Genomic DNA, 26,389 nt, shown 5'->3' with positions numbered 1-26,389 from the left:
TAAAAGGAACAATAATGATGAAATTAAAATAATGTCCACAATAAGCGAACAAAGATTACAAATTCAAATGTTCAATAAATTATATCACGATAATGTAGAGAATATATTCTGGCACATTGCCATAATTAAGTGTTACTTAACGGATACAATATTCAACAAATACACATATTTAATAAATCAATTCGTTGCATCGCATCAATCAGCATTCGAAAAGCATCTGTGTATCTTCATCCATAAAGCGGGGAGGCCATCGAATTGGAAATCTCTTGGAAAAAAATCGAGTTCGATTCGGTGCCACGGTGACGTTCAACGAGCCTTACGTAGCACAAAGCTGCCAAGCTTTTCAACGTAAGATGTCAATAGAGCCACCCAGCATTCATCCCCGATATCTCTTTGGCCGTCAACCAACACCAGATCTTCGATTCAATCAGAAACCCTTCGGCATACCGTCCCGTCATTGCTGTTCATATCTACGATTCCAGAGGGAGAGAAGGACCGATGCTTCTTCAAACTACATATCGTAGGAACGTGTAAATGTCATAATATCTCGTCGCGTCTCGTTCACCGATAATGAACATGGTACGGGACGTTTTATCGTGCCATTTTACTCCTGCTATCAGCGTCAGCAAAGTTGTTAGTATGTAATAAAAATGTCGAAGATATAAGAGATGGTGTTCTTAAATTACGCGAGGAACATTTCATGAATAGATTTAATACGGTGGTTACAGGATTCGATAGACAGTTATAAATAATGAAAGAATTTATCATGAACATTCGACACATTTTAATTTCCTTTTTGATACTCTATGAATAGCGTGCCCTCAGTATAAACAACAAATCAAATATCTCGCCTTTCCAATAGTTCAGCAACTAATATGTCCGAATTGACGAGATGCAAGTCATAACTTTTATGATTTTATTACTTTACTTCGAATATAATAATCAATCGGATAAAACAAGCAAATATCCGGACACTTTTAACCGTTAGTGTAATTATAACAACGTTCTTAATCATTTTAATATAATTTAGAAGAGGAAGGAATTGCACGTGATCTGAAGTTACGTGTTCACATTAAAAATATTTGTCACGTTCGGGAGGCAAGGGAGAAAATTCGGAATGGCGAAAGGTTAAGGATAAAAATACAAGGAGACACGCGTAGTTCTTCCACTTGAAAATATCGTGGCTAGCCGGATTTCTGACCGATCGAACGCGTTCGATATTTTATTCATGGCCGATACGAATTTAAACTGTCGCATTCCTTTTCGACAGTGGCGTGACCTTTCTTCTCCGATCTCGACTCAGCCACCTACTTTTTCATTATTCACTCATGCACGTTACATTCCAACGATTCCAGGATGATCATTTAAGAACGATTGTCTGAAATGGGAGACAGGGCCATAAAAAGATTCGATTTCGAACATCGTTGAGGAATTTCCTTTCCGGAGTTTGATAATCAAACTTTTGACTATTGAACACCATAATGGCGGGGATTCTTTGTGCAGATATTACGCGATCGCTGCACCGCTACATTACGCCGCATTAGTATCACCACGACGCGTTGCGGTTGGTCTAGCTGCATCTTGGACAGGGGCTCTGTTCTTATGCGTGCTGCCCTTCTGGGGTCTGGTACCGCCTTACAGGTTCGTTTGTTGTTTGACAACTGGTCGAAATCTGGATCCTCTTACACGATTCAACTAATGTTATTAATGAAATTAATATACCAATTACAAGTTATCTGTGCCGACAGATTACGGAGATCGCATAATAAAACAGAGAAAGTTCTATACAGTGGTTAAAAATAGTATCGATACACCAGTGTGTTTATTATAATATTTACATACTAATTAATTAGATCCGAATATATTAAATTTCATACCATTTGGTAGTACCTTCACATGACGATAAAAATTTGATACAATGAAAATGAAGTATAAAATTTGACCAAAGAAAAGCTTCATTTGAAAGTAAAGTGTGCAAGCTAGTACTTGCTGTAGTCACTGTATGTAAGCTTTACAAAGTCAATAGATTACGATATTTATCTTAACATTGTAAATTTGTAGAAAGCCTATATCTTGTAACTTGTCAGTTCATTAATATTATTAGTTGATAAAAAGAGCACCGATGTTCGATTTGTTCAATTTATTCGATTTTCAATGTATCTTTTGTAACTATATGGGTCTTCGTCCATTTCTTTCTTACGTAAAGGATGTTAAGTTTTGTTAGCAGCATTAAGAAATTGGAGATAGTTTTTTTTCCAGCCAGTCTTTGCGTGATGAATGTTCAATGCAGTCCTAATAGAGTTTCGATTTCTTTATTCGAAGTAATATTTCATCCGCGTTATTTACGCTCGTTACTGTGTCAAGGTTAGGATTAATTAGATTCATTTTAAAATTGCTCAAGATCCTGCAAAGAGAAAAATAGTTTCACCGTCGAATAATCGGAACATAATGCACGTAATACGACTGGAAATTTAGAACAGATTCCATATTCTTTAAATTTTTATCGCATGAAATAATTTCTTTCTTCCTAGTTTAATAGTATTAATAATATTTCAATACCTTAAATAACGCGGTAAGAGATTGAACACGAAAAAATCGCTGCTTGAAAAAAATCTGTACTTATCATGTTTTTCTCCCGCGATCTTCATATGGCTTAAACAAGTTATACGAGACGCTTTTTATTCCTATTATCACTACCCTATCCTAAATACCCAAATTTAAACGGCCCTTCAAAACAAGCAGAACAACGAAACAGACGGATGACAAAAAATTAAAGGTCACAACCTGCTGATTGTTACCACAGATACAGTCCAGGATTGGGCTGCTGCGCGCCAGATTTTAGCAACGATTCGTGGGGTTTAGCGGCGGCGCTTTACGGGGCTGTTTACGCGATTCTGGGGCTGGCGCTGCCCGCCATCCTCGTCACTATCTGCAATTTGCGTGTGCTTGGCATAGCGCGTTATCACCGGCATCGAATCGCTAGCGCAATTTACGAAGTCACCCTGAGCGCCCAAGCGACCATCACCCACCAGCGAAATCCGTTTTTCGTACCAACTGTCACGGCACCTTCGGTCGTCAGCCCACCTCGCTTTCATAGCGCGGCCAAAACGGTTTGTACATCCAGAGATCAGCGTAATTTCTGTTTGCACTGCATAATTTTCGCATCGCATGATGTTAGCGGGATAGACATAATATGATGTCATGTGGACAATTTCAAACGGCAAACCGTGTTCGAGCAAGGAAACGATCTCAGTAATTTCGTGGAGACACGTACGGTGTGTTTGAGGAAATCTCTTTGAGGAAAGGTCTTTGAATTTGATACATGCGTTGCTTTTACAGTTAATATTTGGCATTTAATCCGTCGGTGATTAAAGACATATATATAGTATCGGATCAAATTTTTTAACTAGTTCAGCTTCAGATTGAAGATTACGTCAAGAATTTTCGATGGCTTTTGTGGTTCCTGCTATCTTTAGAGTTGAGTTCGTAAAAATTTGTATAATTCTGATAAGTTTTTTTTTTAGAATCGGTGCTCCGTTCTACGCCGTTTCACAAATTTCTAAGATTTATCGAATCTTTTAAAATTTGCATTGATTTTAAGATATTACAGATTTTTTTGCCGGAAGACTGCATTTTATGCAAAATTTAAACGCGTAAAAATGTATAGAATACACATAATATGCAGAAATATACATACTTAAGAAATGTACATACATATTTAATTATAGACTGAAATAAAAAGATAATTTTAGAATTTTAAAATTCTTTCTTTGTGTTTGCGCTTCATAACATTGCAACCGTTGCACAGCTTTTCAATCTTTAAACGTTAAATTTTATAGCTGCATAAATATTTGATCGACCAAATACTGATGGATTTATGCAATGTAAACGATTTCGTAGGGATTTTATTGACGTAGTGTAAACGCTATTAAACATTACATAATACAAGGAACAATAAGCATTATGTATTTCGTCTAAATACTTCAAACTAATTAATATCCACGTATAATATTCAATTCCACGAATCTCTAATTGATTTTCGTCAATTAAGCTTTGTTCAAAGGAAAATTCATTGATAAAAAATTGAATCGAAATTTTAATCATTTCCAATCGATTATCCGGTAGACTTTAAATCAAAAGCTTTGTAGAAAGACGTAAATCAAAATCCCGCTAGAAATTGAATTTCTACCGAACAATACAATCGCTTCCAGGCAATTCGTGTGTGTTTAGTTCAGTTTTACGTTCAATTATCTGCCGCGTATCTTTTAATGACGCAATTTGTCTGTCCGATATAACACCGACATTCTGGACGATCTGTTGTGCTCGCGTTGATTTTCCTCCATAATAACTCTTTGACGATCAATATCACGAACTAATAACATAATTCTATTTAACGAGTTCCTTTCATTTGCTAATGTCCCATTCGTTCAACGACACGCAATTAAATTGTAATTTAAATTATTCCATACAGAGTATAGCGACGATGCTATATTGAATTTCTAGGTAATGCAACTGGTTGGTTCTCTATATTTGCTTTATTTCCCATACTGCGGTCTGATTCTTTGGGAAGTTTGCGACGTCGGTAATCAGCCGCATTTCTACGATCATCCCAAACTTGCTTCGTTGGCCTCGCTTCTACTCGCTTGTTCTCCACCCATCAACGGCCTTCTCTACGGCTTGAAATCGCAGACACTTAGACGATCGGTGCAGAATTATTGGCGGAAGAAGGCGACCAAATCGGAACTTCAACAAGTAATAATCAACGATTTGAAATAATTTTGCAGTTAGTTTGGAATTTTTTTAAAAAATGTCTTTCTTGATAAATATTTTTTTCCTTTTATATTTACTTTGAGATATTTGAGACATTAGAACTATCAACTTTTAATATGTACCTAAATATAGTGAATCACGAAAATATTTGACCATAGAAAATTTGAAGAAAGTAGAATGAAAGAAATACTATAAAGTACAGTGAATTCGTGTTCTAAAATGTATCGATAGATGCAATTTACATGCTTAAAGACTACTGTTACTCGACATAATTGTGTAAGAAATAACATTTTCTATATAATTATTGACTCAATTACATAGCTGCCAGATATGTATGTGCCGTTGTTCAAGTCACTTTCAATGAATTTTTCTTCCTAAAGAAACATTTCTTGCGGTACATATGATGGCCAAAAGGATCACAGTCGATCAACGAATGTTCGAGATTCTATCATAGTAAATCTATGCAAATATAATCCCCTTGGAGGTCAGTAAAACTTCATTTCATAACTTTGCTACAGAGAATCTATTGCAATCTTCTCTTCCATGATATTTTATGATGAAAAAATGCACATCTTTTTAATACAATAGATTAATAAGTTTGAAATTCCACTTTGTAGAAAAAGTTCTTAGAATTATTTAACCCTTTCCTTAATTTCTCCTCCATAATGAATAATAAAAGAATTATTCAAAGTAACAGTAGTAGAAGATTTATTGAATCTGGCTACCTTTGGAAAATCGTATTTCACCGATTCTCAAGTATTTCTATGAATATTTATTATATACAAATTGAAGAAGATTTTCCAATTGTTTCCCGCAATTAATTTTCAACTTTTCATAATTTACTCAGCATGTAATTTGGAAGATAAAAGACATGGAGAATCTTAAATATATTTCAACATATCTTGAAACATGAAAAAATGTAGCATAAGAAGTTTTAACTGCAGTATTAAGTTTACAGTACAGTTTAACTCCAATAAACTGCGTAAAAGACAATCTTTTTTTTCAATTTTTCTTTTCAATCTCTTCTGTTTAGCGAACGAATAATCCAAGTCATCCATAAATTCTTTTTCCCCGAATTTAATATTCGGAAACGATCGCTGCTGACAATGGATTCTAATTCAGGAGATTCAAGCGAGGACACCGAGCGTAGCAGGATCACGAAGACCGTCCGGTAGCGGAACTGGCTCTTTCTTTCCATTCCCGCCATTGCAACGAAGACTCAGCGAAGCCTTGCTGGCACTGGGATCCTGCAGAACTGGAAACAGTTTCGACAGCAATAATCTTGGTTTTCATCGAAGCAGATTGCAGCCTGCCGCCTCGTGCAATACACTTCGCGTACCCACTTCCGAATCAGGTTAATAGTACAAACTTAAATGTGATTTTTGGCTTACGATTTCCGATTATAAAATTCTTCTCTGCTTTCTCTTCAAAAAATATAATTATAGCTTATATTATGCATATAGGTGAAAGCAGTAAATTAGTTAGGTCGAGCGCGAGCGCAGCCAGCCTGATGGGCCCTCATTACAGAAGCGATTTTATTGGAGTTGATGTGAGCGCTGGTTGTTCCATAGCAATGAATGAAACACCAAGAAGAAGTCCAAGGATTCTTATAACGAGAGCTTATAGCGAGGATAGCCAAGATGGAGGAAGTCCATTGTTGAGGAAACCTATTCTGGCCAACGCTCTTCCGTGCGACAGTATATATTATTCTTTTATTTACTGTTTTATTGGAATTATTATTTTTATTTCATTCAGGCTTCGTAAAAAATTGCTTCCAAACGAATATTCGAATACTTTGCGAACTATTTACATTTTTTAAGAATGCTTGATTTGATGGATTTGATATGAAAAAACTACTGTTATACGAAATTAGCTATAGAAAGTTTGATAATCCTTTCACGCTCCATGTTGATCGAACTTTTATAAGCTATTAATTAACCAAACGATAAATATATTTATCTTCTGTAAAACTGGTCTGAAATTTGAGTACAGTACGTCTCCTTTACAAAACCGTTGTATCGTTATTACTAATGAATAAAAAATAATCATTTTCATAACTTAAAAAATTCATTTTTGAAAGGATTAATTTTCACGTAAAATAAATTATTCAACAATTTGGTACTGGATCTTTGAACCCGTTTCGTAGAACGGAGATGGCGACATTGCAGCACCGGAAGCGATAGCAGCACGGGAAGCAGCGAGACGAGCGTGTGGACGACGGGTGTCGCGCAAAAACTCGTCAAGGCCAATGTAAAAAGCGCATCGGACATGTGGCCTGCATCGAGAAGATTTGTACGAGGAAAAAATTTAGAGGAAGGACCACTTCTGGTTGGCGCCAGACCGAGCAATAACAGCGAGAGCAGCGATACGACGGACACTACAGCTACCACAACCACCACCACGATGCCCAGTAAGCAGGTCGCGATGGTAAGTGTTCGATGTACAACTTGAAAAATCTCTATACATTATAAACGATTCCCAGCTTTAAGAATTGTATTCACAGCATGTTAATCAATGAATTACAGACAACTTTTTGTTGATTTAACAATGTGATAAACAGATAATGTGACGAAGAGAATATTTTAAGTATTTTGGAAATTAAGATTATTGCTAAAAATAAAAAGAACAAAAGTAAACATTTTTTGTTTTTATCAATTTTTCAACTTGACCTTCTGCTTTTCAGCTATTTGATTTTGGAAATGGGATTTTCGAAATGAAGATCAACCTAAATTATTCAAAACGTTTTTGTTTTCAATTTGGACCATACGATTACGACAGTTTCAAAGAAAACTGTGTAGCTGGTGATGATAACTAATTAATAAAATGCAGAAGATTCGTATTGATTTAAATACATCTTCCTGTGTATGTTACATGTTCACGACATTCTTTTACATAGCACTTTTTACATAGTCCATAAGTAAAAATTAAGCGGATTAAGATCCGATAAGCTCGGAGGCCACAAAACTGGTCCTTATTCATGGACATTCACACCAAGGAATATCCTAATCCTATGGAGACACTAATAAAATATCTTGCTAAAACCATGATCTCTGTAAAATATCTTGCGGAAGCGTTAAGATATATCCTGGTGAAAAGTTTCGGAGAAAATCTAAATAAATTGGACCGTTAATAGCCCATCCGAAAAAATGCGATTCGATAACATGACCATTCAATATTCCAACCCAAACATGTAAGCTACAGCGATGTTAATTGAGTACATGTCAGGATTAATATGAATGTACATGTGACTAATAATGACAATTTTGTCAATTGAGACACCCATTGCTATGAAAGGTCGCTTCGTTGTTGAAACAGACATTTCAAAGGAATTTGGTTGTCTGTTATAAATTATCAAGTGCCCATCTACAAAATCGAATTCTTAATGTGTGGTCTCTATCGTTCAACTGTACAAGATTGACGCGGCAAACATGATATTGAATGTGTTGTAGCATTCGATGCCTGGATTTTGATCCATTGGGAATGGTTCATTCGATCTGGATTTTGATCCATTGGGAATGGTTCATTCGATCTGGATTCAAATGGACCATTCCTAATACGGTTAAAATTCTAGGGTCATTTTGTATTTCATCGATCATCGATTTTGTATTTCATTTCTCCGTTTCTCTGACGACGTAATGGACGATCAGAGATCTCCTTTCAATATTTATTATCTGCTGAACATTCGAATGTCGACATGACGATTAGGACATCGCTCAGCATAAAAACAGAAAGCATGTCGGTAATTTCCATGACATTTGCCGGGAATCAGTAGAATATCTACTACATCATTTGGAGCATAATAATTAGTACAATAGTGTAATTTGCTCGCTGGTATATCACCGGTAGTTGACTGCTTGTTCTTGTACGCAAACCTCGTTCGTTGATTTCGCCAACGTATGATTTCAATATTCCTCGAAGAACAAATACAGTGTTTAAACAAATCCGTTGATAGTTGTCTCGAAGTAACGACGATAAAAGTTCTCTCACTTCTCCTACTCTCCTGTTTCAACTACAGAGCGATGGGACAATGTCTGTACGTCTGCGCGGGAAGATAAGATACAAAAGTCTCGCTTTAGCGAGATACAGAAGTTTCGCTTTACGTTCCAACTTTCGTCCATTTTACCTGTTGCCGCATTTAGCTTCCGAATATTCTCGCTAATTCTTGGAAATGGAGTCTCGACGTGAGCTGCAAGCGTGTTGTATTAAGTTGCATTGTCTCACTGCATTTCATGTACTCATGTACTGAATGTCGATATGTCACTTACGTTTATTTTTTCCTCTTACCTCAATCGAATTCTCAGAATTTATCAATCCAGATAAGCATGCACGTTAAATCCAGACTGTGAATGCTATAGTGGACATTTCTGCATAAATAGCAATTTCTTTGCATATTCGGAATAGACGCTGTATTTATCCGCTAGACGATTGGCCGCGCGAAGGTTAATCAGCAAATCAAATGTCTAGAAAAGAGAAGGTCATATCGAAAAATCGATAAGAACGAGAAGTATTTAATTTTTGTCGTACGATCGAAATCCACAATAAAAGATGGGGGTTTCCGTTTAGAAAAACTAAGCTGACCGTGATATAGCTAAACGACCTTGACCCAAGACAAGGTCAACAACAAATGTCTCCTTCCAAACTCTACAATTTTTGTTTAAAGCATTTCTTCCGATAAATCTTAGTTTCTGAGATATTTCGTTGCCTTAGGTTAAATCGAGACATCGTGTATAATTCAAAGTATGTCATGCATGTAATTTTTAACAGATAAGTACAGTGTAAGTGTTAAGACGATCGTGTTACACACGTGTAATCTATAATTTGAGAAAACGACAAGTCATGATAAGGAAATGCAATTCGCATAAGACGATTCCAGACCATAATAGCCGATTACATCATGTTCACTGCAACTAGGGTTGCCATCCGTCAGGGTTTTCCTGGATTTGTTTTTGTTTTTAAGGCGTTTGAGGAAGTTCGCCGGGATTTCCTGATTTTTTCCGATCATTTATATTATCATGTTATATGAGCGGTGATCTGTCATACGTCAGAGCGCCTATACTAATATACTGGATAGCGATGTATTTGTTTTTCCAGAAATAATTTTCATGTGTTACGTTCACATTAGACGCAACAGAAGCTGTCTAAATGCAAACGCAGAGCTATTCAGTTTCAATGTACAATCTACAGAAGTTTTTATCTTGTACCTAATGATATTAGGTCGTCCGAAAAGTTTCTTTTGTTTTATAAGGAAATAATGGATGCACAACATTTTCCGTTTTATATTATTTTATCAAATAAGGTATGATGTATTTTATTCTATCAAAATAAAGATCATTGTTGCAAAAGACGAGTCTGTAAAAGAAGGACACTTTTCGGACAACCTAATATTTTGTACATAATCCAAAAATTAGATAGAAGAGTCCGGTTTTCAGACGGAGAAGTTCAGAGTTTCCATGGTCTTTATCCTACGTTAGTGATTTTATAAATGGTAACCCTAACTGTAACGAATAATATGTGCAGGAAAACGGTGGCTATCGGGAGAAAGAGAAAGAAAAAATAAATGGTAACAAGAAAGAGGGACAGCATAGCGAGAGCGACAACAGTTGGAGCAGCGTCGACGAGATCGAATCGAAGGAAATGGCGGACAAGAGCATAGAAGAGGATAATTTCGAGAAGATCGAGGAGAAAGCAGACGTAGAAAAGTGCAAGCAATTGAGGCGGAAATCGAAAACGATTCGCAAACCGGATGTTCCTCAGAATTGCAAGGAGACCGCGCAACGAAGGCCCCTTCTCACCTCGTCATCCTAAGTTCGATTAATCGATCAACGTACCTTTTTCATCGTTCCTAATTTATTATCATTTTCTTCTCGTAATTTATTGTTCGACACTGTAATTTTTCAACGCGATGAAGATCATCTTGAGGCGACTTGGTGAAACAAGATCGCTGGATGAAGTTTGTTATCGACCCATTAACAACCGCAAGCAATTGTTATTTTTTAAAGAATCGAGTTCTTTGAGACTCCTGATCGATTATCCGCGTTCAATTCAGGAAGAACAGCGGCGATGAAGCTGATCGTATGCTGATCCCCGTATGCTCGATATCACCTGCAATGTGTCGACATATCCTGAAATTATATTTTTCTACTTTCACTGACAAGTCACAGCAGCGTTAACGAGGAAACCGTGGATTTCTTGCGGCCATTGCGGTCGCGCTGGAATAAGAAAACCCGATCGAATATCTACATTATACGCCAGCCACAATGAAAAACTTGTTCTCTCGTAGAAAGTTCGAGAGAAGGAAAGTTGATCATCCTCGTACGGGCATCGCGCGACTCTCACAGAAAAAAGCTTGCGCGCGCGTAAGAGCTCGTTGTATAATAATAATTTTCTTCGTCACTTCGCGGGTAATATCTCGCGACGGAAGTTTCGCGGTGGATTTTTCGGCAATCACCCTCGCTATCGGAGATTTCGCGAAAAAGTACTGGTAAGAAACGATCACGATACCTGAGAGAGTTCTCTTCATAGTAGAACACTCGATGAAATCCACGAAATATCGTAAGAAATCAGTCGACTTGGGACACGTGAATCGTTTGGTCGTTTCGACGAATTGTACGAATTACTATCGTGGTAATTTCGCGATATAACGGGCAATAATTTCCCTCACCGCTTTCGCTGATGTTCCTAATTAATGGATTCGTGAAAGACAGAAGTTTGAAGGAGCAAATATTAAATATCGACGAAAGTTGCTTTACCGTCTGTCGTGGATGATAAGATGAATAAATGTACGAAATTAACGTTTATCTATGCAGTCTAACGTGTATAACGGTTTCGCCTTATCTCTTCAGAGATATTGACGGGTAGAATGTTGGAGAACATAAGGAACTTTTGTTAACTTTTAAAAAATACAGTTGAAAGAATTTTTGGCGAAAATTTGAACATTATAATTTCCACAAATGACAAAAACACAATAATCTTTTGCGAAGTCAATTTTTCAATTTTGTATCTACTTTTATAATTTTATAATCATATTAATACTAAGTGCATTTCAACCGTTCTAAGGCAATGTTCAAACGTCTATGTTTTGCAAATTACTATATATTTTAGAAACTATGTGTATATTTTAATAGTCGTCTCATTAAGAAATTTTAAAAATGTGGAACGAAACTTCAACGCGAAGAAGAAAATATGTTAAAATTCAAACGAAATGGAAACGAGCAAGCTAACGAGAGGAATACATTAAAGAAATTTAATCACTGATGCGCGAAGCAATTAACATAAACGGCCGTTGTGAGTTTATTGATATTAAACAATAATTACGTTAATACAATCACGTGGACGAGCAGATACACGTTAATAAAGAGTGACAGAACGAACACTTTTTACTAGCAAGTTTGTACAATCATGGCCAACCACTGTGTTTACACGGGCACGGTGGATTTATTCGCAATTAGGTGTAGCAACAATCACCTAAAAATTAACCGATATTAATGTTGGTGGTTATTGGAATTGATGTTTTGAATTTTGTAGACGATGCATGATTGACGCGTGTGTATGAGAGCGTGTGCGAGTGTGTGAACAGTGTCAAGTTCAAATGTTCTAATTTTTAAGAATCGTTGAAATGGAAAAAAGAAGATTATTTATCGTTTTTTAAACTCTAAGCGAATGTTACGAAAAATTTAGAAAACAAATGTTGTTCGACTAACGATTAATTTGCAACGTATTTATGAAATTTCCTCTAGGAATTGTTTTAATGGTTTCAATTGAAATGTCTCTTTAGTATTGTTTTCGAAGAAAAATATGTCAAGGTTACATACGATAAATGTGATTCTGCGAATCTTGATCATCAGAAATTTGCTATATTGTGCTCAATTTTTTCGATTTGCAGCGTGTACAGTCACGATACAAGATTACATAACGAGCGGAGCGAATTCATGTTGCGAGTACTTGGATTATTTGCTTACGAATTTGTCAATTAGAAGTTAATGAAACGATCTCGTCATTTGTTGATCTCAACATAGAGCACAAATATTTTATCATTCCGGCGTGAAGAACTTAGTCGGGTACCGCGTGTGACATTAATGTTAATGGTGTTAAAATATCGCGATTTAAATGATGTTTGAGTGTACGTCGTTAGTGCAAATAAAACCGAAAAATGTTCTAAAAAAGATAACAATCTTACGTAATTATTTCCACTTTAGATTCATAGCATACCATAAAAAATTACTGAGTACTAAATTATAATAAATCAGAGAATAATGGAATAAGCCAAACTGAGTCAAACTATCATTAGTAAATACCCTAAAAATGATCATTAATAACAATTATTTCCATCTTCATTATTTCCATCAGTTCATCCTTCTCCTTTATCTCATCTTTATCTGCTTGTTAAAGAAAAGAAAAAATCGATTGGATGTTATTAGCAAATACTTCAGTAGCAACGGCACCATTGTGCAGAATGTTACAATTCGTCATTTAATAAGGCACTCAACGATACCATTAAACGTAACATTTTTCGAATCATTATTAGAGCAACGTGCCGAAGTTTCGGTCGACCAACTTATAATAGATTTTAGCAAAGGTTATTTGCAAGATCACCTCCGTTTCATGCCAGCGGCCACTGGGACTAACTTTCCAAACTTGTTTATCCGATCAAACAGGTCACAAAATGAATTTCAAGTGATAGATCTTCTACCACGAGACACTACAAAATTATTCTTCCCTTCCCAAATTATTATTAAATTATTATTAAATTATTTATTTCGCGAATAATTGAGGAGCTGACGACAAAAACGGCCAGTGTCAAATTTTTCAAAGTTTTAGATAATCTAATGATCAAAAGATTCATAATAGGATGGAATCGGTATTTTGAAAAATGTTCTATGTGTACTTATTTTGGAGCATTAGATAAATTTAGATTAGGTAAATTCATGATTTTCTCGATAAAGAACTCGAGGATGCATTTCAAAGGATTAATCTATTTCCGTAATTATTATTTCCAGTAACAATAACGATAATTATCTCAAGAAATACAAAAAAAAAAAAAAGAAAACATCAAATATTCAAAATTAGAACAGAAGTTAAAGATGCTAGGAGTGTTCTTTCGTTTTCCGAAAGAACGACAAACATGTACAAAGGAATATTTTTATTGTGAAATTTTCTTTGATGAATATTTTAATTTCGAGGAGAATTATATCGTTTTGTCCCACGCTCATCTTTCAGAGTCGAAAGAGGCGTGTTTTATCGCGAGAGTGTTTCACGCAGAAAAAAGGCAACGAGGTTACAGAGAAAAAACGATGCACGTATAGTAACTTCGAAACAAGGCCTTCTTTTAGTATTCAAAGTCGTCTGAACCATAATCCTGTCCCCCTTGGTCTGGAATTGAAATAAGGGGAATTAAATTCGTCCGCGCGAGCAAGAAACAACAATCCCTTCTCTGCCACGATCGGGCCTCGCAGCGAACACGTTTCGAGATGTTTTCGTCGAGAGCTAAACCGACAATCCGGTCAGAGCACTGCATGATAAATGGTGTGCCGTAGCGACACGCGTTCTGTGTCCCGCGCGATCTCGGTCGAACGTCGATCTACTTTTATGAAGAAACTGTGAAATTATTCTTGTATCTCGTTATCCTATCAGTGAATAATCGCGCTATAACTTGAGGAGAAACAGACAATGATACGATTAACTTAATTTTTAAAAAAAGAAGACGATGTTCAAGAAAGGTACTTAAAATAAATAACATATTGTACGTTTTTACGTAACGAAAGGCAATTTTCTATTTGTGAGTCGCGTTAAAAGTATCAGAAATAGTTATTGTTATTATCTTTAACAATGGAGTAATAACGGAATGTTCGTGTTTTATAAAGGATTGATTGAGTTCGTGGTAGCACGTAATGATCATGGGACTCTTTCATTGCAAGATATGCACGTTTCAACTGATAATTGTTTCAAATTAGAATCACGCAATCGTGTGCAGTAATTTTCACGTTATTTCCATGTTAAATTTACATGTGGCAACCTTAAACATATGTCAGACAATCTTTATGCGAACCGCTACCTTCCTCATATGTATGAAAGAGTATATTTAACGTGTGACACGTGGTTCTATCTTCTGGCGACGTTCTTGTCATTTATTACTCTTTGAATTCTCAGGATGTCACGAAGCGATCAAATGAGTTCTATTGAATGACGATCGGTGAACGTTGTGTTTATAAAGTTCGTTGAATTTGAGAAGATATAACCGTAGAGAAGATGACGAGGAGACACAGCTTAGCGGAAATAGAGGAGTCGAGGAAGGAATTAAGGTAAAATCACAAACGATCTGTATTACCAAACATTACGATAAAAAAATATTTTCTCGAGTAAAAAATATTGTTCCGTATAAAAGAAAAAAGTAAACTTGAGCACATACGTGAGTACATACGTATTATGGTGTTCTTGTTACTAAATATAGCACTTTTTATCTGACACTGAGTTCCAATGAGTTAATCTAACGTTTTATCAATGAACATGACCAAGCAATAAAAGTTAGAAACGAAATAACCGGAGCAGTTGCTCAAAGATATCGTGCAATTTTGTTACTTTGTGTGTACTTGTTTTTGCTAAATCACATTGTATAATGCTTAGCGGTTCCTATAATAGCCATAAATTGTCACAATTGCATGCCACTTCCCGATAGTCCACCCCGCTTGTTTTATGACCCAGATATATAACTCCCCGAAGGATGTTTAATTAAGTACTGTCGTATTACAGGAATTTTTCTTTTTTTATTTTCCATCTTTCTTTTTTCCTCTTATAACACAAATCTTTCTTTTTGTTACGTAAAAATATTGAATGATAGCGGCAACATAAAGATTAAATAAAAACCGGCATAAAGATTAAATAGATATTTTATAAATATTGTCACTGATAATTTTTGTAGATTTTTATTGTGTAGGTAGTTAGAGATGCGATATTGATTATCACGATCTCTATTGAATTTTTTATAGTCATCCAGATAGCAAATACATACTATGTCGTAAAATAATATGGAACTCTTAATGTCGTAATATAATGAACGTATATAAAGTAACGTATTTATTGAGTATTCTATACTTCTTATAGTTTAAAAGTATATTTTAAATATTGAATAATAAATTTTATTCTTTAAAAATTTCAAAATTCACTTGTAGCAAAATTTCTCTCATCAACAAAAAATCTGATAATCTATAATGGCATATGGAAGATAATAGTACTACTAAATTATTTCGCTGTAGTAGCTTATAAATATATGCATGTAGATACGTATATCTATTAACCTTTACGTTATTTAAGTAATATTCAACTAAAAGTTTACATTTTATCTTTTTACTCTAAGAGGTTAGATAAATGTAGAATAATTATCATCAATAATTGTAAAAGACTTTAACTTGTGACAGTTATTTGTCATTTAAATCATAAAATTTACTTAAAACTTTGCTCGATCTTTTAATTTTGAATGATTGGAAAAATGTAGAATGAATGTTGTCAGTAATCGTAAAGATGTTGAAATTGCAATGGTTATTTGTCTTACTTGTTAACGTTTTGAAATCGTGTATGGTACATGCTACACGTAGAATGGAACAATTTTGTGCCAGTGGTGTGAAACGCGCAAACTCGGATTGATTTTCTCCGGTCAGCTGGTGTTGTTCATCTTCCGACGATACGGTTTATTTTACGCACGATTATCGATGGATAAATTTCTTTGGTAACATGAACGATATGCGTCCAGAATCCTCGACAAAACGAGACGAAGGTCCGTGTGAGAAAAGTTGAATGTGAATGGTGATCAAAAATCGTCTGTTTTTGACAGTAAGTGTCAAATAATGCGCTAAACGATAGAAACTAGATATACGTGAGTGGTAGGTGGTTGTAGCCTCGAAACGCGACGTGTTTACCCGAATCGTCCAAAGGTGGCGACAGTTGTTTGATGTTTTGGTAACGGTTATTGTCGATATTGGTCGATAACAAGATCGTTAACCATTACATTTTATGATTCCTCTTTGTAGCAGCGAAAAAATATGACTTCCTCACCTTCGTCCAGTACCAGTTCCGCATACGCTAGTACTGACGATGTTCGTCAGTATTACAGTAACGATAAACGAAATTTCGTTGGTTCGGACGATGTCGGAACAACTCGGCTATTGCGTTCATATTCACCTCATCGTAGCAAAGCGGGAAGATTCTTTGCGACACTGCGAATCGACAAGTGAGTTCTGCGCAGGTCCTGTGAATTCAAACAAGAGAATTGCGCGTCACAATTTGTTTAAAATTAAGCCTAATGTTTTTCGTTTCTGTTTTATATAAATTTTTCAAAAAGTAGATGGATAGATATTAAGTAGTTTATGCAGATGAGCATGGAATATGTATATAGACTCATTTGAAAAATCTGTAACTGTTAATTTTTAAATCAACCTGTTAACCGCGTCATCCCTTCACCAACAAGTTTTTATCATAGGCTAAAAATAATAAAGAACCATAAAATTAAAAGATAATGAAGAAGAATCAATTTCAATTAGTTTGATTTTGGTCTTTGCAAACAAATATCTGTTAATCTTTGTAAATTTAATATAATGTACGCGTAAAAATCAAGTAATACATTTAAAAAATAGAGGATCTATGAGTAATAAAGTTATATCCAAGAAATAATAGGTCTGAATGACGAGATAATTTGTCTTTTCTAAATAACAGGTTAAAATATTCTATATGTACATATAGATTTCTAGATTAGCAACAGAGAGCACTCTACACATAACCTTCGTAATGAATTTGCTTTCACTATGCTGATTCATTTATAGATACCTTTAATCAATATTCTATATATTTATGCTATAAATAATATGTGTGTCATACATTACTGCAAAAATTGTAGTATATTTCATATTATGCATAAGTAATTCACAAAAATTGCTTACGTTACAGAATTTTTTAAAAGAAACAATCTATCAATTTACAATTCACCTATTGACAGCCACTTACAGCAACCAATTATTTTGTGCTACCGCCAGCTAAAATGCAAAGAAGCAGCATAAAAAGTTATAGAATATTTTGCCCTTTTGTATTATAATTTTTCTATAAAATTTATTATAATAAAAAATTACTTTAACACCTATCTTTAGAATAATTAAAATCGATTTTAATTTCTATATTTAATTAAAATTAAAAGTTCTAAATATAACATATTTTTTTAATTTCCCTTTATAAAATTGTTAATAGTTATCACGGAAAACTATAAATAATGATTAACAAAATTGAGTGAAAAGTATTAAAAATTAGTAAAATTGATGAAACTGAACATTTATAAGATTAATGAAACTTCACAAAAATTTATATGTATTACATAGTAAGTATAAAATATCACAAATCGTCTAGACGATATTTGTTTAAAATAAATTTATTTAAGATTAATTAAATTGCGAAAAATATTTTTATTATTTATTTATTCCATAAATTCATATCAAACATATGGTTTTTCCATTTCCTATGTTAAGTTCATTTGGTTATTTATTATTTCCAGGTCCTACATTAATGCGAAAAGTATTATAATAGCAGGAATAATATTAGCCACAGTAATTCTTACAATAATAGCAATCTGCAGTGTTTATGGAGCCAGTAGGGACGTAGAAATTCAAGAAAACGAAGATGTACCACCCGATCCGGAAATACTATTACCTCCGTCATGGAGCAAATTAAAAATTTTTAAACGTGGTGCCGTTTGTGCAGATGCTGCACAATGTGCTAGCATTGGCAAGTATGTAAAATTATATTGCTATTATATGAGGCATTAAGAGCAAAAGTGGACTAGACCACATTTTGTCTGAATGTGAGCTTTTAACTGTGAGCTTTTTTTTATTCCAATAAACAGTATTAATCATACAAAAGTGGAAAAATTCAGTTTTTTCCAAATTGAAGTCAGATAACAACGAAATCACTTATTGCACTGAATATCTTATGTCAACATTTATTTTATATTGCGAATTACTCAGTTTGTTGAATATAAAGATTAGTTTACTTTTGCTCTCAATACTTTAAATTAAATTACTATATTTGTGGATGTTTATACATTCATGGGAAATTTTAAGGTACACAATGTAGATAATAGACAAAGGTATATAAAATATCAAAAGTGTAGTATTCATTATATCTGGTGAGTGAAACAAATCTTCGCGCGGGTTTCATTTCTTTAGTTGTGTTCATAAAAATATGAATTTACATAAACATCCGCAGCCTGTACATTATGTCTTAAAATATACGACTGAATTATTAAATAAATATATCATGTTCCCGTAGATCAATTCTAGAAAAAAATGGCTCTGCAGTGGATGCGACCATAGCTACAATGATTTGCAATGGTCTCGTGAATATGCAAAGTATGGGTATTGGGGGCGGATTTTTTATGACAATTTACAATAAAGCCTCCAAGCATGCATACACGTTAACCGCAAGAGACCGTGCTCCGTTAGCTGCAAACGCTACTATGTACCAAGGGAAGCCCAAAGAGGCGACATTCACCAGTAAAGCTTTCACTTCCTATGTTTTTAATGAATAAGTAAAAAGCTATGAAATCTGTATGTTCACGAATTTCATTAGGTCCGTTGGCTATCGCTGTTCCTGGGGAATTGGCAGGGTACTGGGAAGCTCATCAACGTTTCGGTAAATTACCATGGGTTGACTTATTCAGGCCCTCGATTGAACTGTGCGAAAAAGGATATAATTTGACAAAAGTTCAACACGATGGATTCAGATATAATGCAAAAAATATTTTAAAGGATCACGTATTAAAGTAATAATTCGTAAAACGTATTATAACTTCCATAATCTATTACCTATAAGCTTGAAGATAGAAAACACTAGATTTTTCCATTTCAGGGAATTATTTGTAGATCCAAAGACAAACGACTTTTATAAACCAGGTTCGATTATTAGGCCCAAAGTATTTTGCAAAACTTTACGAGTAATCGCAGAGAAGGGAGCCTCAGAATTGTACAATGGGACATTGGGTAAACTTTTAGTACAAGACTTACAAGAAAAAGGGGCAATAATAACAATGAAAGATTTGAACAATTACAGGTATTTATCATTAAAGTACTTCAAAAATACAAATTATCGATCATTGAGCTTTTAATTGAAATTATCTCTAGAGCAACATGGGATGAACCACTTGAGTCGAGTCTCTCCAATGGAATGAAACTTTTTACAGTCGGTTTACCCGCTAGTGGAGCACTTCTCACTTACATTTTAAATATTTTTGATAGATTTAATTTTACACCTGATAGCTTAGCTGATTTTAACAAAACCGCACTTACGTATCATCGAATGATAGAAACGTTTAAATATGCGTACGCGTTGAGAAACGATATGGCCGATAAAGAATTCGTCGACATGGAAGAAGTGAGTAAACGACGTAATTTAATGAACAAACACGTTTTCTGTTATTCCAGTAGTTTATCAGAGATCTATAGATATACTGATACTCTATCAGTAAAATTTTTTAAAAGAGATGCGCATTAGATTTAAAAACATCATACAAAAATAACCGCATAACCTTTCATTGTAATTCTACTTGTTTAAGTTAACAAAGAACCTAATGTCGAAGACTCGTGCACAAGAAACACAAATGATGATAGATGATTATAAAACGTGGGATGATCCAGCGCATTATGGAGCGCGCATGTTGAGCAGCGCGAAGGATCAAGGAACTGCTCATGTTTCAGTATTAGCGCCAAATGGGGACGCAGTCTCAGCTACTAGTAGTATAAATTTCTAGTACGTTTATTTTTTAACATTAATAAACTTTTAGATGGAAGTTTTCATTAATTGCGAGGCTTTCTGGAGAAAAAGCTTATAAGATACAGCAGTGAATTGAGTAATTTGCGTTGGTAGTTCTAGTTTTTCAATATTATTATGTTTGAATTGATTATGATTGATAATAGTTCTTAAATAGTTCTTGCTTTATTTTTTTAATTAATAATAATAATTCAACTATTTTACTATGTAAACAGGCTCTTTTGCAAAAGGCTCAATTATTTTTATAGTTAATAGATAAACAAATTTAATAACTAATTTTGATACTAAACATAATATTCAGCTTGTCACTTTTTAATAGATAAATTAAATAATTGCCTCTTTTATTAGTTTTGGAAGCGGAGTAGTTAGCGAAAGTACTGGAATATTATTGAATAATGGGATGAATGATTTTGGTATACCGTCAGCAATTAATTACTTCGGTATTCCACCTAGTCCGAACAATAATATCGCTCCTGGAAAAAGGCCTTTGTCATCTATGGTACCTTCGATCCTTGTCGATGAAAATGATGATGTAAGAATGGTCGTTGGTGCTTCTGGTGGTACTAGGATCACCACGACAGTTTCTCAGGTTAACATTTATCAATTTAATATTTTATCGGGCATTTCGTAAACATCGCATAAAGATTGTGTTAACATAAAGTTAATCCAGTGAATGTGTTATTTCTCAACTTTCCTATGTTTAGATAATGGCTAAGATTATATGGATGAACCAAACAGTGAAGGAAGCAGTGGATGCTCCTAGAATACATCATCAATTAGTCCCGCCAAACGTGTCATACGAGTATGGTGTGCCAAAGCAAATAATTGATGGGTTGAAAAAGATTGGCCACAAGACTGCTCGTTACAGAATTCGTGGTAGCGTAGCTTGCATCATTTACACTAAGAACAATACAGTATACGGGAATGCGGACTTCCGGAAAGAAGGAGACGTGTATGGAGTCGATTAAATTCTTCCAAAACGAATGATCATTGGTGAACCTACTAATATACAGATATATACATAAATTGCTGAACTGTTCTGGCGACTGATCGCAATAAGTGTTATTCAAGTTTCCGCGGTATTAAACTCTTCAACGTTTAATCACCAAAATATATAAAAATCTTTTGAAAGAGAAACTTCCCATGATAATGTTTGTTATGTGATGTTTTCTCTACGCTGAATTGTGCGAAATTAAAGTTCTTCAATAAATAATAATAAATATTTTACACACATTATTTCTTAATATCATTTTCTTCTTATTATTATTATTATTTCTTTTTAATTACATTTCGATCTAGTTTAACTTATGAAATATGCTACATGAATGTTCAAAGTATTTTTTTATGTCTTTAACGTAATCGCGATCTAATTGTGCTTATTGATTCAATGAATAATCACAATATAGGAAGTTTGTAGTAAACTCTTATCCGATCGAATTAGATTCTACCTAGTACTATCGATCCATGCAGAAATACGAGGTGTTCTACTATTAAGCAACCATTAAACTACGACAATAAATTTAATAATTTTGTAGAGTGCGATCCTTCCCAGTTAAAAATATCACGTAGTGAAATCAGCCTGAATTCAAACATACTTTTGTAAGTTATTTTAATCTTTCTTTATATTTTACATCAATATGTTCTAAAATATTCGAAAAACATCCATCCCATACATATTCGAGTCTTTGATTAATTACTTCTCGTAATGTATCTCATGCATTGCAATTCGTTTTAATACATAGAAGTATTTTAGAAGCAAAAGTTACATCCAATTACGTTGCTGATATATAAATAATGAGTCATTAATCTGTACATTACTACATAAATACATTTTTTATATTTGCAAAATTTATAGATCATTCAGCTTACATATGTTAATTATTCTAGAAATGTTTTTCTGAAATTTATTTCATATATTGTATATTTCCGATATTGCCCGTTATAAAATTTTTTCTAGAAAGTTTTTGTAATAAAGGATTAATTATAATATCAGTGTCTAGATATATACTTTTGTAAAAAGAATAATTATAATAATACTGAAGTATATCTAAATTTGTTTAAAGTATTCAATATTATTATTAACTCGTAGAAAGTAATTTTCAACCTAATTCGAAAATTTCTAAAAAAAATAATAAAGATTTAAAATAATAAAAATATTTCATCTAAATAAGACGCCTGCTTTTATGCGCGGAATGAATGTATAATGCTAAATATTTATATCGTAGATGTCGTTAATCTATATGTAATGAACTTAAGACTCGGCGATGGAATAAACGACTACATACATATTTTTTTTTCAATATTTCTAGCTGTGTGCTGAGGTAACAAGTTCAGATCGATCAACGGGATTTCACACGTATGCGACATCCTTTCAATGAACTATATTTTCACAAAGTCGATAGTTTCTGGTAGCTTCGATTGATCTTTTATTTAACATACTACGAGCAAATTTTTATGTGGATGCAATAGAAAGCATTCATATTTCCTTTTATCGTTACAAAGTAACATAAAAGTTGAATTTACTTCAAATACTAAAATTGAATGTAACCGTTTTGATCGATACATTTACAAGTGATGGTTAAATCATTTTTTGTTGACAACTTTGAAAGACACACTATATTTCTGAACTGAATCATAATAATCGTCAATAAGGTGAAACAAAATTTAAAAGTCATTGTAAATCCTACTGTATGAATTCGTAAACTTCCTCTCTGACTCCATGATCCTTATCTTTTTTCTTGTCTTTTTTTTAACAGAATGCCTCTTATGTACTTCAATATAACGAATATTCTTTTTTAACAAAAAGAAATTATTTTGTAGTGCATGATAAGTAATTAAGATTAGAAGAAATGTGTTTCATGACAATCGTAAATAAACACAGATGTGTAAATGTATGTAATTGCGTTGCGAGACACGTATGTCGAAAATGCGGGACGTAGATACATGTACAGACACACTGTTATAAGACGTATGTATACGTATCACATATATACATGTATATTTTTACATGCTGGGCAAAATTGGTAAGTAATAATCAAATGGGTTGATAATTCATATGTCTATATTTGAACCTCGTTATCAATCGGATTCGAGATACATATACGTACAAGTACAGTTAACCTGAAATGTTCTCAACATAGATACTCTACTGCGTATTTTTCACCTTATTATTTTAACTTACATCAGACTCTTACAAGGCAGCATACAAAATATACTTAATATCAACTGTTTTACCACGCCCCATACAAACATTTTTGTACTGCTCTTTTTGCTTACTTCTCTTGAGATATATCAGCGAACGATAAATACAGAATTTTGTGGAACGACATTTCGCTTACAATGGTAGGGAGACTCTTAGAAGTCAATGTAACAAGCTGCCGATTGCGCGTGCGTAATAGATCAACGTGCTGTTTGTTGCCAAACATAGATTGTTTCATAATAGAGATTTGGTACATAAATCCAGTGCTTATTAATATCTATTACGTAAAAAAGCATTTTTTAAAAAGTAGTACATAATGTCAAATCTATTGAAACTCAGAACAATGCCTGGGAAAGTACATATAAAATGACTGTTGAATATATATTCAGTTGCCAAGCTAAGATGATACACTATCAGGGCTGTCTATATTACGCTACAAAATTACGTATTTTAAATTTGTTTATAAATTTTTAATGAACAATATTAGATGACATTAATTTTTGAAAGATTTGCTCCAGATTATATATATATTATGATTCGCATATGCAACGATATTCATTCTTGAAATACATACGTAAAAGACGTAAGAAATTCAAAACGATATAAAGTTGTTTGTTTAACAAATAGATAATGGAACTTTTTTTGATGACAGCTAATCTTTTTTATTAATCTCTGCAATCAGTAATACAGAGAACATTAAGTGTTTTCTAGAAATTTCAAATTCTAATATGCATGTTTTGTTCTTGAAATGTTACTTGTATGTTTTTCAATATATTAGGAAATTTAAAATATCCTTTATCTCATTTAAACTGGGTGATAGTTGTTCTATAATACAAAATATGCAAATAAGAGAGGAATTTATCTCGTTAAAACGATTGTTATACCAGGTATTGAATATACTAGAGACATTACTGAGTATTGCGCCTGCGCAGTAATTCTTGTGTAGCCTATATAACTAAGTGTAGTAAACTGCGTCCAAATAATTCAAAGTAAACCTGCGAGAGGCATAGTAAGAGAGATTTTTTGACTGCGTTTACGCTATTATTTTCTAAAGCATTTGGAAACCAAGAACTATGTCTGACTACTACGTTGACGAATACGAACACTTCAACTACGATTACGACAAGCATATTTTTACCGGTCACAGTGGAAAACAGCGAAGCAAACGCGAGGCTCTTGCACACACAAATCATTTCGATCCGTGCGGCCATTCCAGAAAGATCCTCACCAAATTGATGAATTCTGAACACAACAAACGGAATGTTGGAAAGACCAAAGCATAAAGAGTAAGTAAAAATTTTTCACTTAATTATGACATAATTTCTAATTTCATATATTTGTTTGATGATGTTATCGATTCGAGTGTTGTCGGAATGGTCCGCAACCTTGGCCCAGTTTTTGTGTTTATACATACTCTTGTTTCTTTATCTACGTGCAATTTTAAGTCGCAAAAGCGCATATTTTTCTGTCCAATTAAAACTCGGTGAAAGTTAAAATTCTTTCGCGTTTCGTTGCATGTTATAATAGTTTGTAAATATTGTTGTATTGTGATTTTGTATCGCTGCGCAATATCTCAGAGATGACTCATTTCTTATTTAAACACATGCTTTTTGTTTTATGTGATAATAAATACGTATATAAATGAAGAATGTATGTATAAGGATATGAAGTACGTATTTTTAAAAATATTAATGCCTTGAAGAATAGTTTTTATTTGTAAATATTTCTTTTGTATTAAAATAATTTTTTAGTAATCATTCGTATTTTTAATAATTTAATTATTATTTGTTTCAGACCCAGGGTTGCTGTCCAATTTTTAGAGAAAGTATTTCTTCCAACACATTGAAGTTTTTGAACATCCTTGAATACAATAAACGACTTTTTCATTTCCTTTATTCTTAGTAATGCATTTAGTCACTGAACATAAATGCTCACTTAGACTAAAATAATTAGTACTTACTACAAATATATATTTCATAATCATTATTTTTATTCATGTTATGTTGTAACTTATAGGGTATATATGTATGACTATCTTCTAGACTACTCGATCCAGAACTACCTGAACCTGGATTTCTCTTGATAGATTAAGAAATTAAATAATATTTGTATTGGATTCACACATTATACAAATTTTTTAGATACAGTGCATCTAGTTATAAATGTTTCATTTCATTGGTATTGAAACACAATTGCTCAATTTAGAAATTAGGAATTTACTTTACTATGTGAAAACATTTTATTCAATGTGAATATTGAAGAAATTTTTACTTGCATTTGTTTTCCAAGATATTGTAAGTTAAATTTTTGTTATATTCAAAAGAGCAATTTTGAGTTTACTAAGAAATTGAAGTATTAGATAAAAAAGGTAACTGTACAATTTTGGTGAACAATAAAATTTATATTTATTAAAAAAAACATTTAAGTAGTATTAATTCAAATCTATGACCTATACCCACATTAAACATTAACACAAACATTACAAATAGGTGCCAAATATACATTATGTTTTATATTAACGATTTGAAAGAGGGATGTAAAGAAAATTTCCCTTTTTATATGTATATCAATTATTAATATGTAATTTTTTTTTTAATTTCTCCGTCGAGACAATGATCTACA

The 26,389-nt window shown here is 33.5% G+C and overlaps 3 protein-coding genes and 1 long non-coding RNA gene across 10 annotated transcripts in view; 3 read left to right on the top strand and 1 right to left on the bottom strand.

The window, feature by feature from the left end:
- Window positions 1-12,915, top strand: part of LOC138179973 (beta-3 adrenergic receptor) — a 76,566-nt gene extending 63,651 nt beyond the window's left edge. For 2 of the 3 annotated variants that reach the window (XM_069113290.1, XM_069113288.1), the window contains 7 exons: window positions 1,504-1,641; window positions 2,804-3,110; window positions 4,504-4,752; window positions 5,893-6,124; window positions 6,234-6,467; window positions 6,917-7,197; window positions 10,288-12,899. In XM_069113290.1, the coding sequence (XP_068969391.1) occupies window positions 1,504-1,641; window positions 2,804-3,110; window positions 4,504-4,752; window positions 5,893-6,124; window positions 6,234-6,467; window positions 6,917-7,197; window positions 10,288-10,575 (1,729 nt within the window). In that variant the 3' untranslated portion in view covers window positions 10,576-12,899. Of the gene's footprint in view, window positions 1-1,503; window positions 1,642-2,803; window positions 3,111-4,503; window positions 4,753-5,892; window positions 6,125-6,233; window positions 6,468-6,916; window positions 7,198-10,287 lie in introns of all 3 variants that reach the window. The other variant, XM_069113287.1, reaches the window with a different exon arrangement.
- The window catches only part of LOC138180000 (uncharacterized), a 71,350-nt gene extending 47,212 nt beyond the window's left edge, over window positions 1-24,138 (bottom strand). The window contains exons 1-3 of one of the 2 annotated variants that reach the window (XR_011173178.1): window positions 23,750-24,090; window positions 16,816-17,008; window positions 4,620-4,743 (exon numbers count right to left, since the gene is read on the bottom strand). This is a non-coding gene — a long non-coding RNA (uncharacterized LOC138180000). Of the gene's footprint in view, window positions 1-4,619; window positions 4,744-16,815; window positions 17,009-23,749 lie in introns of those variants that run through there. The other variant, XR_011173179.1, reaches the window with a different exon arrangement.
- LOC138179971 (scoloptoxin SSD14) lies at window positions 14,239-21,795 on the top strand. Of its 4 annotated transcripts, none has more exons than XM_069113286.1 (10): window positions 14,239-14,486; window positions 14,917-15,068; window positions 18,299-18,532; window positions 19,072-19,295; window positions 19,372-19,564; window positions 19,651-19,851; window positions 19,923-20,172; window positions 20,354-20,547; window positions 20,917-21,157; window positions 21,273-21,548. In XM_069113286.1, exons 2-10 carry the CDS (start codon window positions 15,016-15,018, stop codon window positions 21,534-21,536), a joined length of 1,854 nt encoding a protein of 617 aa, XP_068969387.1. In that variant the 5' UTR covers window positions 14,239-14,486; window positions 14,917-15,015; the 3' UTR covers window positions 21,537-21,548. The 4 variants fall into 4 exon arrangements, with proteins under 4 accessions (XP_068969387.1, XP_068969386.1, XP_068969385.1 ...); XM_069113285.1 differs by lacking the exon at window positions 14,239-14,486 and adding an exon at window positions 16,791-16,990 and having other exon boundaries at window positions 14,918-15,068; XM_069113284.1 differs by lacking the exons at window positions 14,239-14,486; window positions 14,917-15,068 and adding exons at window positions 16,278-16,593; window positions 16,794-16,990 and having other exon boundaries at window positions 21,273-21,795.
- Window positions 24,139-24,734: 596 nt separating the features above from the next.
- On the top strand, window positions 24,735-26,187 carry LOC138179999 (nuclear protein 1). The gene is made up of 2 exons (XM_069113346.1): window positions 24,735-25,053; window positions 25,562-26,187. Exon 1 carries the CDS (start codon window positions 24,841-24,843, stop codon window positions 25,048-25,050), a length of 210 nt encoding a protein of 69 aa, XP_068969447.1. The 5' UTR covers window positions 24,735-24,840; the 3' UTR covers window positions 25,051-25,053; window positions 25,562-26,187.
- Window positions 26,188-26,389: the final 202 nt, after the last annotated feature.

The sequence above is a fragment of the Bombus flavifrons genome, chromosome 5 (genome assembly GCF_040668555.2).
Source record: "Bombus flavifrons isolate JBK064 chromosome 5, iyBomFlav1_principal, whole genome shotgun sequence".
Taxonomy (NCBI): Eukaryota; Metazoa; Arthropoda; class Insecta; order Hymenoptera; family Apidae; genus Bombus; species Bombus flavifrons.
This window is presented reverse-complemented; position numbering and strand designations above follow the sequence as displayed.

Excerpts from the sequence above, each read along its gene's own strand:
- LOC138179971 (XM_069113283.1), top strand. The coding sequence starts at position 16,564 with ATGGTGATCAAAAATCGTCTGTTTTTGACA. Across the intron at positions 16,991-18,298 it reads GCGACACTGCGAATCGACAA|GTCCTACATTAATGCGAAAA; the intron begins GTGAGTTCTGCG and ends TATTATTTCCAG. Across the intron at positions 19,565-19,650 it reads TTAAAGGATCACGTATTAAA|GGAATTATTTGTAGATCCAA; the intron begins GTAATAATTCGT and ends TTTCCATTTCAG.
- LOC138179999 (XM_069113346.1), top strand. The coding sequence starts at position 24,841 with ATGTCTGACTACTACGTTGACGAATACGAACACTTCAACTACGATTAC.